The sequence below is a fragment of the Merops nubicus genome, unplaced genomic scaffold, assembly GCF_000691845.1.
Source record: "Merops nubicus isolate BGI_N331 unplaced genomic scaffold, ASM69184v1 scaffold28375, whole genome shotgun sequence".
Taxonomy (NCBI): domain Eukaryota; kingdom Metazoa; phylum Chordata; class Aves; order Coraciiformes; family Meropidae; genus Merops; species Merops nubicus.
In genome coordinates, this window is record NW_008612050.1 from 3,286 (window position 1) to 13,634 (window position 10,349).

A 10,349-nucleotide genomic window follows, 5' to 3' on the forward strand; every position below is an offset into this window, starting at 1 on the left:
CCCATCTTCCTGACACCCACCCTTTAGATATTTATAAGCATTAATAAGATCCCCCCTCAGCCTCCTCTTCTCCAAGCTAAACATCCCCATCCCCCTGAGCCTTTCCTCATGTGATGGGTGCTCCAGGCCCTTGCTCATCTCAGTAGCCGTGCACTGGACCCTCTCCAAAAGTTCTTTGTCCTTCTTGAACTGTGGAGCCCAGAACTGCACCCAGTGCTCCAGGGGGGGCCTCACCAGGGCAGAGCAGAGTGGGATGATGACTTCCCTTGACCCATTGGCCATGTACCTCTTCATGCACCCCAGGATGCCACTGGCCTCCTTGGCTGCAGGAGCACACTGCTGGCTCACAGTCACCCTGCTGTCAACCAGGACTGCCAGGTCCTTTTCCCCAGAACTGCTCTCCAACAGATTGGGTTGCTGGACACTGCATCACGACATCTTCTGCTGCACCCCAGTCGGCTTGAGACAGCTCCTAACCAGGAAACTGCTTCAAAACAGGGTGCCAGCCCCCCAGCCTCTCCTGCCCAAACCAGGGTGCCACCTCTGCAGCCTCTCCTGCCAGAGAGGCCTCTCTGTGATGGCTGTGCTGTCTCCACTCAGCCCTGTCCACTGCTCTGCTCTGCTCTGTTGTGTTTTCTCTCCGTAGTAACGTGCTGAGCTCCAGCCTGGGATGCAGGAGCTCCTCAGGACATCTCGTCCTCTTGGCAGCTGTTGGTAACCACCTTTTGGCTCAGCAGCCAGAAGCTGTTGCCTGCCTTGGTTTTCTTGGGTCTGACTGTGGGAAATGGGGCTGGTGTCTGTTCTCTTCCCCCTTTGCTCTCGGGGAATGGTTTTGCAGTAGTACCCCAAGGAGGCTGGAGCTCAGGGGCTACTTCCAGAGGCTGCTGAGCTCAGAAATTGGCCCGCAGGCAGCCAGCCCTGCTCTGGTGCTGGGCACACAGGGGTGTATTGTGGGCTGGGGCTGGCACACTGGGACAGGGAGCAGCCCCGGGCTGAAGGGAGGGGTGCTGCTGTGCTGCCAGTGCTGCAGCAGCCCCTCGCTGGCCTGGGCATGCCCCAGCAGAGGGTGTCACCAAAGCATGGGCTGGAGGAGGATGCCTTTTTCTTCCTGGACACCTGTTGTGTCCCTTCCTCAGCTCAGGGCTGGGGCCAAGCTGGCTGCTTGTTCCCCTGAGGCTCCTGAGCCACCCAGCCTGGGGACTTGTGTCTGGTGGTGGGGCTGTGCCTGCTGCCTAAAGCTGTTTGCCATGCTTGGGTGGAAGCTCCGTGCCAATGGAAACCCTCCACAGAGAGCAAGTTTAGACTTGATCCCTTGCCACCTCCCAGAAAAGCTTCCCCTTCCCCCTGCACCCTGTGGCCAAAGGGAGGGAGGGCTGGGGACAGGCTGTGCTGCCACTGCTGCCATTCTCATCACAGCCTCCTCCTGCTCCTCGTTCTTGCCCTGCTGATTTGCACTGACTCAGGCTCAGACCTCCTCAGAGCCAAGGTGCTGCTGTGCAGGGTGTGTCTGGGAGTCAAACATCATGATCAGGCTCGGGTGTCCCTCCCATGCCATGTTTTGGTGTGGTTTCTGCTTGTGTGCCCCCTCTTTGGAGGGGTTCATGACAAGCTGGGGCCAGGCTGCTCCAGTGAGGGGTTGATGCTGCTTCCAGCTCTCCTGACTTTGGAAGCTCCCTTTGCTTGGCCCATGGGGAGGCCTTCTGGTGGGAAAATGAGGAGAGTGCAGGAGCAGTCCTGGTTTGGGGGTGCAGCCTGCTTCACCCCACTTTTCCCAGAGGCTCTGGGCCCTGGTGAGGATGGTGCAGAGAGGACATGCACAGCAGCTGTTTTGAAGGAAATGAGCTTTCCATTGCCTGGTCCCTCCCCTCCCTTTCTGAGCCCTTGGCCACCTCTAGCCTTGCTCAGCAGGAGGAGGATCTGGATCTCTGGGAGAGGCTGTGTCTGGAGAATCTGTGCCATGAGCTGGTGTCCCTGCAGAGACAGGGCTGCCACCAGCACACAGCCTGGCAACAGGCCGTGGAGAATCTAGGTGGGATGCTGTCTCACAAGACTGAAATCCTTCTGGATCCTGGCTTGTTTCTCCTTTGATTTGGGCTTTTTTCCACCTCCAGCCCCTTGGAGCTGCAGTCCCATCTGTCCAGCTGTGCCCAGCTTACAGGTTTGGTTTGGCACCTTCGTGCCCAGGGTTGCAGGGGGTGTTTGTGGTGACCTTTAGCATAACCACTCACCTCTGGCTGTCCCTCCCATCAGCTCCTCCTGCAGTCTGGGTGCTCAGTGTGTGGCTCTGCACCACCCACTCTCCTGCAGCTGGGAGCTGGAGGTGAGGGACCAGGAGACACTCAGCCCAGCCCTGGTGCTGTGCAGGAGTGGGGATGCAGCAGCCATCTCCTCCTGAGCCATCAGTCACCTGCAGGGCCCACACCAGACCCCATGGCACGAGTGTCCCTGGATCCCTGTGCTGGGTGGCTCAGGGTCACTCCACAGGTGAGCAGGCACAGATACACCCATGTCCTTAGCTGAACTGGGTCCTTTTGCTGGGCTGGGCCTGGGTTCCCAGCATTGGCAGGACCAGCTCTCTCTGCAGAGCCTGTTGGGGAAAGCCTCTGGGCTCAGCATGTGTTCATCATGCAGGTGCCCCACAGCTCCCAGCCCAGCTGGGGTTTTGTGCTGCTGCTGTGACACTGAATATCGAGGGCAAAGTCTGTCCAGGGCAGAGCTGAGATCAAACACTGCATCATCTTCTGCCTCCAAATGCATTTTTGTGGGTGAGACGTCTAAACAGATCATATTTACAAAAGTGTATTTTAAAAAGAAGAGATCTTATTGCTCTGTCATCACTGAAAGAATTTAAACTTACCAAAGCTTCAGGCAGAAGTTAAGGAAAGTTCTGGCCTGGGAGGAGAGCAGAGTGGAAGGGCTGGAGCACGTGAAAGGCACTCTTAGAAGAGCATTTTCCAGCCTTGGGTGCTGCCAACAGCACCTCTGAGAGCTTCTGATGGGAGGGTGAGGGCACCCCACCATGCCTGTGCCCCAACCTGGGTGAGCTGCTGCTCTCCAGTGAGCCAGGTCTGTGGTGCTGGGGAGAGCTGGGCTTGCAGCTGCTCCTTCAGCTCTTGGCTTATTTTTGGGTGTCTGGATCCACAGGGAGATGCTGCAAGTTTTGCCTTTTTTTCCCTGCAAAGATTTGTGGCTGTAAACTGGGACTGTGGGCTCTCATCTGCATGGGTCTGGGTGATGGGGAAGAGGCCAGCACCCATTCAGCCCCTTCCCACCCTGTTACCTCTGCCTGTCCCAGAGGTCCACCCCAAACCCTCTGTCCTGACACAGGGCAGGGGATCTGCAGGGAGACTGCAGAGCTTGGCTTTGGTGAGCTAGAGGCTGAGGGGGGCAGGAGTGGTGCCTGTAAGCACTCAGGGAGGGGGGATGGCAGGGAGGGAGATTATTTATGTCCCCCCAAGAACAGTGTTGGCACAAGAGTGAGTGGGTAGAAACCAGCACGAATAAACCCAGGCTGGGAATGCAAAGGGTTCCATCCAATGCAGGAGGATTGAGTCTCTGCCTAGAAGAAGAAGGAGGAAGAACTTGAGCTGCTTCTCTTGAAACACAACATGCAAATGTGCTCGTTTCTAGTGCCTCTCAAACAGAGGTGGAGCTGGTGGCCCCTCACCCTCCAATAACCACTAGAGGGAAAGGAAAGGTTTGCATTATTTTAATTGAGCTTATGTCTTTGATTGGAAGCTTACATTTCTGAAACTCACTTTTAAACACAGAAACCCTCTAGAAATCAAATGTTTGCTTTTGCATTGAAGGCAGAAGCTCAGGTTCTGCAGATGAAGCCAGAGGAGTGTCAGTAGCTCTCCTGTGATTTACATGTGGGCTGAAACTTCTTTTTTCCTGTAGCTGAGCTGCTCTGAGAAGGAGGCTTCCTGTTGCAACACCCTGACCTCTGTGTGTGTAAATGTGTGTGCACCCCCACCTTGCACGCCTGTGTTTACTTTCCTGTGTGGCTGTGGGATGGATTCATCTCTCCCAGCATCTTCTCAAAACGTGTCCATCCAAATGCTGCAACACCAGGCCAGGAAGTCTTGTCCTGGTTCATGTGCCATGGCAAAAAAAGTCTGTTCTGTAGAGGGAAAAGAATTGGCCATTACCTGGGTCAGCTTTGTCCTCTTCTTCCCCCTCCTCTCTCTGCTCACTCCCCCATCAGCAACTCCCACCCCTCCCTCCCAGCTGCTTTCCCAGCCTAAACATGGTGGTGTGTTGCCACATCAGCCCTTGACTCGGGGCTGGGTAGAGGAGGTTCAGAGGCTTGGAAAAGCCAAGCAGATCCACCTCTGCCCACACCTTGTGGGGGGAACCACCAGGGACATCCTGTGCCATCAAAAGCAGAGTCTCTGCTGAGAGCTCCACCGTGTGAGGAGCTGTGGGTGCCAGGAGCCACGGGAGGGCTGTCGTTGCCATCCCAGAGCTGCCACCCCAGCGAGTGGCACCGTGGCAGTGGGCTGGTAGCCAGGGGGACGTGCCAGGCCTCACCCCCCTCTCTCTCACCCCCCAGGTTGCCACGACAAGGCCGTGCTGCTCTACGAGTACGTGGGGAAGAGGATCGTGGACCTGCAGCACACGGAGGTGCCGGACGCCTACCGGGGCAGAGGGATTGCCAAGCACCTGGCAAAGGTACAGCCCCTGCCAGCCCTCCCCTGCCTGAAGGAGGCCCCCGTGCCTTGCCCTTGCCCCTGTGCCCCCCAGGCACCGCCCCTGCTCTGATGGGAGGTAGAGGGCTGGTGGGGCTGGTGGGAATCCAGGCTCTGAGGTTGCTGTTTGTGGCAGTGAGGGGGGCTGGGTGAGTGCCCTTTCCTCCTCACAGTGAGCAGCCCTCGTGCCCACCTCACAGGGGCTGATGTGGCACCTCTCCTGGGGGCTGGACCCCTTGTCTCAAAGCTTACAGGCCCTTGTGAGTCCTTGCCCAGCTTTGGAGGGCTGAGGAGCCACGGGCACGGCGATGGGGGATGCTGTGGGGTGGTGCTTTGGGGTTACAGCTGCTCCCTGGCCATGTAAGCCAGGGCAGAGGGGTGGCAACAGTGGACTTTGTGTGAGGTGGCTGGGTCACCTGCATCCACCAGGCTAGCATGGGTTGAGGGCTATCCAGGGAGTCCCTGCACCCCTCTGGTTCAACTAGGCACCCTGTGGCAGGGTGGTTGTGCTGTCCCCCAGCCCTCTCCCTCCACCTGCCTTGCACAGGGGGTACATGAGGGCAACTTGCCCCTTCCCCCAGCTGCAGGAGGGGCACAGGCATCCAGACCCCCGAGAGGCTTCAGAGAAGAGCAGAGGCTGGGGGTGCTGGTTGTGACCCGTGTGCCCTCTCCTGTTGGTTGCAGGCAGCCCTGGACTTCGTGGTGGAGGAGGACCTGAAGGCTCACCTGACGTGCTGGTACATTCAGAAGTACGTCAAGGAGAACCCGCTGCCACAGTACCTGGAACACTTGCAGCCTTAAGGCAGGACTGCTCTGGCACCAGCACGCCTGCCCCTGACTGCTCAGCGTGGCCTTGGCTTCCCTGTGCTCTCAGGAAACCCCCTCCCACACTCACCACTCCCTGGGGTGTTTTTTGTAAGGGCATCCATGTGGTGCATGGCCGTGGGCATGAGCTGCTCCTCTCTGCCCACCTGTGAGCATGGCTACAGCCCTTGGGCTGGCTCCGGGCACACGTGGTGCCCCCCGGTGCTCTTCCCAAGCCAAGGGGGTGGAAGAGGATGATTTTTCCACCAAACTCCATCACAAGACCAGGGGATGACTTGATCTGCACTTCATCTTCTCCCCTCTGCTTGGTGACAGCTGTGAACTTGCCGGGGGGATGCTGGTTAGGAGTGGTTGTGGGGTACCAGCTCCACTTTCCTCCTGGCTGCTGGGGGAGATGCTGTGGATTAAGCCCTGTGGGACAGAGGGAGGTGCTGGAGGAGCCCCAGCCCCACGGCAGGTTCATCCCCTGCAGTGTCTGTTGGGTGCTGAGCCTTGCACAAGCTCACGTGGGGCACAGATGAGAATGTGTGGGCTGTGGTGGCACCTCGGGGGCTTTGCTGCACCAGCTGTGGAGACTGGGGTGGTGACACCTCTGAGCCTAGAGACGGGACCTGTGTGAGGAGAGGCCTTCGGCTGCAGGGCCTGCAGCAGAGCACATGCAGCCTGAGCTGCAGAGGAAGAAGGGCAGCCAAGGTGCAGATGCTGCTCCCTGGAGATGCCAGCTCCTGCCCAGCCTTTGTGTGGAGCCCCTGCGTGGCATTGCCACAGGGCCATGGGCCATCATTCCTGTCTCTGCTCCCTGCTGTCGTGTTGACCGTGCTGCTGTGGACACAGTCTGCCCAGGAGAGGAGCACCAGCCCCCACAGCCAGCCCTGCCCTGAGCAAGGAGGGGATGTCCCGTGCTTTTGTGGGCACCAGGGTGGTTTCCTGTAGCTGAAGAAGGCTCCCCCCATCTCCCTCACCTCCAGCTCTGCGCCCCACATCGTACGGCCTGAGCCATCGTCACCTCCTGAGAGCAACGGGGGTAAAACCTCCAGGACCTGCTGCTGGCCCGTCCCCAGGGCTCGGTGCTGAGGCTGCCTGCCTGGGCATGGGTGCTGATGGCTTCCCCTGGTGGCCTTTGGCCAGCAGCCCTGGCTCGGGGCACGTTCTGCTCACTGGCCTCCTGCAGCTCCGTGCCCGGGCACTGGCTGTGCCGTGGGGACTCAGCCAGCAGCAGGAACACCCCTGCTCCTGGGGTTGCCTCCCTGGAGGATGACCCTGCAGCACAGCTCAGCACTGGCACGGGCTGACGTGGAGGTGACACTGTGAGGGCAGGATGCTGCCTGGGCCCAGCTCGCTGCCTGCCCTGCCCTGCCCTGCCCAGGCTCTCCAAGGCCTGAGTTAGACCTTGGAGCGTCTTGCCCGCAGCTCCCGGGATGGTGCAGTGTCCCAGGGCTGGGCTGTGGTGGAGAAGATGGTGCTGCCAGCCCTGAGGAGCTGCTGGCTGGGGGCTGCAGCCAGGTAGAATGAGATTAAAGAGCCTTTCACCTGGAGGCCAGATCCAGACCGAGCTTATCAGCGGGGACTAAAGTTTACAATCTGTGCCATGAACCCAAATGAAGCCCTGGGGAAGAGGCAGCTCATCCCTCTCCCAGAGTCCAGCACAAAGTCCATGGCAGTGAAGACAAAAGCTTCTACAACCTTCTCTCCTGGTTGGGTTGGTCAGAGATGGAGACCCTGTGCTCGGCCGAGGGGGCCCTGAGCTCTTCTCCCAGCCACCAGCTCGAGGTGAAGCTCTGCCACCTCCCTGTGCTTTTGGGCTGCTCACTGCTGACATAACGCAGCCCTCTGCCCACAGGCTTGAGTAAAACCTCCCAAACTCCTCCCCTGCCCTGCCTGTGAGACCTCTGCCCGTGTCCACCACCTACCTGGAGAGGGACCTGTGCCTGGCCAGACCCATCTCCAGCTTGTGCTGCTCAGGAAAGGCTTTGGGCTCAGCCCTGCCACTGTCTCCCATCCCTGCCCTCATGCTGCTGATTTCAGTCTGGCTGTGACCTTCAGGGGGGCTGAGAGGGAGGGGGAAAGGGTTGCAGGTAACAAACTAAAGAAAAGGGGCTCAAGAAGAAATCTGGGCTGCTCAATGTTCAGTCATTAACATGCAGAACACACTTCAACATCTAGTTACGGGAGCAAGGCTGGCTCCGTCACAGCCACGTGACAACAGAACTGTCCTTGCTCTTGTTCCCAAGGTGAAGCTGAACCGTCTCCTCTCTTGCAAGCCCAGATAAGACACTGTCCTGTCTCCATCACAGCAGGGCTGGGCACTGGGAAGAGATGTGTGCTTGGGGGCCTTGGGGGAGCGGCGGCGTGAACTCGGTGCTGCGAGCCTCTGCCCTGGCGTTGTGCTCCCTTCCACCCTGTGATGGTTCCCAGGGGCACCCCACGTGCCTGCCACACGAGTGGCTCTCTGGGGGGGGTGCTGTGCTCACAGCACTGGCAGTGTCCCTGCCAGGCTCCGGAGCCCTTCGTGCTGCTCTGGCAGGATCCTGGTGCTGGGTCACAAGTGGCCATCGCTGCCTTAAGCGGGGTGCAGCGCCTGGTCTTGCTGCTGCCTCCCTTCGAGGTGCTACCCCCCCTCCAGCATCTGACCCCACGGAGACGTGTGCCAGTGTCTGTGCCAACCCTACGCTGCTGTGCCCCCTCTCTGCCCCAGCCTCCCCTTCCCCGTGGCCTTTGATGTCAGTGAATAGCAATACCCACGGGTCACCAGCCATGCCACGGTGCTCCTGTAACATGGCACTGCCAGGCAGGAGATGGCTCAGGGTCCCTCGGTGCTGGGCAGCCTCCACCTCTCCACCAGCTGCTCTCTGCAGGAAGGAGCTTCGAGTCCTGTGCTGCCCTTTGGTGCTCACTAAGCCTGGAGGGAGTTGGGGATCCTGGACTCTATTCGGCAACGGGAGCGTGGAAGTGGTTTGTTTGAACATCAAGGTCCCCAAACCCATTTGAACTGCAGACCTGGGTGGGTGGGGATGTGCAGATTGTTGCCAAACCTGCTTCCACATCACCCAACTTGAAACGCCCCATCCCTCATCCGCTCCCCAGCGTCGTCTTCCTCTGTCCAGGGGTTCACCTTGAATCTGTTGAATTTGGTGGTTACAATGTGCCTTTCCTTCTCAGGACCTGTTACAAATGACCTTTCTGCTCTTGTTTATGTCTAACATTTATCTTTGTCCCTCCCTCTGTCATACTATAAAACATGAACATAATGCATGGAATACAGTACAATAAAGTGTGGCTTACCTGACCTGCAGTGGCTCACTGTGCTGTGCTGGTGGGAGGCAGGAGGAGGTGCATCCCCTAACCTGGGTGCTACCTGCCTCACCCTTCTCCCGTGGTGGACCCCTCAGAGCCAGATCCCAGGTGAGCCTGGCACATCCCCATTGCAAAGGAACAGGGAGGTGCAGGATGAAGTTATTAGATTTTATTTCAGGCCATAGGGATGGCTGACCTCGTGGTGACTGCATAGAGCTTGGGGTGAGTGGGATCACAACTGGTTCCTCTCCTCTGCCAGGTGATCCATGCCTGCTCACGCTCACCAGTCCTGCTTCCAGAATTCAGGCCAAACAGGCTGGGAGTTGTCCTGCAAACACGGCTTCTGGTGAGCAGACACTCAGCACTCGTGTTCATTTAAGGTGTTTGAAAACATTTCAATAGCTGGCTCTAGAACCCTTCCCTGCTGTGCTTGTCTGGAGCAGGGCAGGTGACTCAGAAGAACCCAAGTGCTTCATTCTCAGCCCCAGGAGCAGAGCCTGAGCTCTCAGGCTCCTGGTGCTGCACGTTTACGTCCCTTCCTAAAGCTGGGTGCAAGCTCTAGAGGCTGAGGCTGGAGTTTCAGTAGCTGAAAACACCAGGGCTGGGGGGGTGGTGGAAGGGGCACAGCTTATTTACAGTTATGATTTGATCCAACAAGTGACAAGTGGCCCCTGGGCTGCAATTCGAGCAGGCAGGAGCGTGGGGTTTGCAGCTCCCAAGAGACAGCGCGGTAGGTTTGGGTTATAGCAGGGAGCTGGGCTGTTGCTGGTAACTGGTAACGTGCCCTGTTTACATTCCACATTCCAGACAGTCCGATGCTCTGGCCTGTCCCAGCAACGCTGTGTGCTCTGCCAGGCTGGGCACGCGTCCCAAAAGCTGCTTGTTCGTGCAAATGCACCATTCACCTCCATGAAACAGAACTGGTGGCTGAGAAAGCAGGGGTGTGGGAGGGCCCCAGCCTGGAAGAGCAGCCTCCCAACGCCTGGGAGGGTGGAGACAGCCACGGGTCTGTTCTCTTGAGTTCCATCACGCTTGGAAATAACACCTGAAAGAGGATTTTTTTCTAGGAATGGGAGACACAAAGCCAACACCGCTCTCTTCTGAGCAGTGCTGTCAGGCTGGAGGAGGGCTGGTTGTGCTCTCCGATGGGTGCTGGGAGCCAAGGGCAGCTGGCAGTGCAGAGAGAAGGGAGGCTGTGGGGCAGGGAACCGCTGTCTGTTAGGGGAAAACTAACTCCTGAGAAAAAAGCTCCTCTCCTTGGAAGAGTCAGAACTGGGAGCCAGAGGGGGCCCTGGAGAGGCAAAAGGATCCCAGTGACACACCCCAGATGCATCCCAGCACAGGTCCCCTTGGGGGACAGCGTGGATCCACAACCCTTTAGCATCGGCTGCTGCTGGGAAAGCTGCCCCAGCGGCAAACCCGCATTGCCTTCTCTAGTGAAGCGTTTGGCTCTCAGCTGCGGTTCCTCGCCGCAGGGATGGGGCCACCTCTGTCCCCGCTCCTCTTTCTGAGCTATTACCGGGGCTAAATTCGCCCCAA

At 58.4% G+C, this 10,349-nt stretch overlaps 1 protein-coding gene across 1 annotated transcript; it reads left to right on the forward strand.

The window, feature by feature from the left end:
- Positions 1–4,555: 4,555 nt before the first annotated feature.
- NATD1 (N-acetyltransferase domain containing 1) lies at positions 4,556–5,492 on the forward strand (the record flags this gene model as incomplete). The annotated part of the gene is made up of 2 exons (XM_008941435.1): positions 4,556–4,674; positions 5,376–5,492. Coding segments are annotated over 2 exons (236 nt in total), but the record flags the coding sequence as incomplete, so codon positions are not given.
- Positions 5,493–10,349: the final 4,857 nt, after the last annotated feature.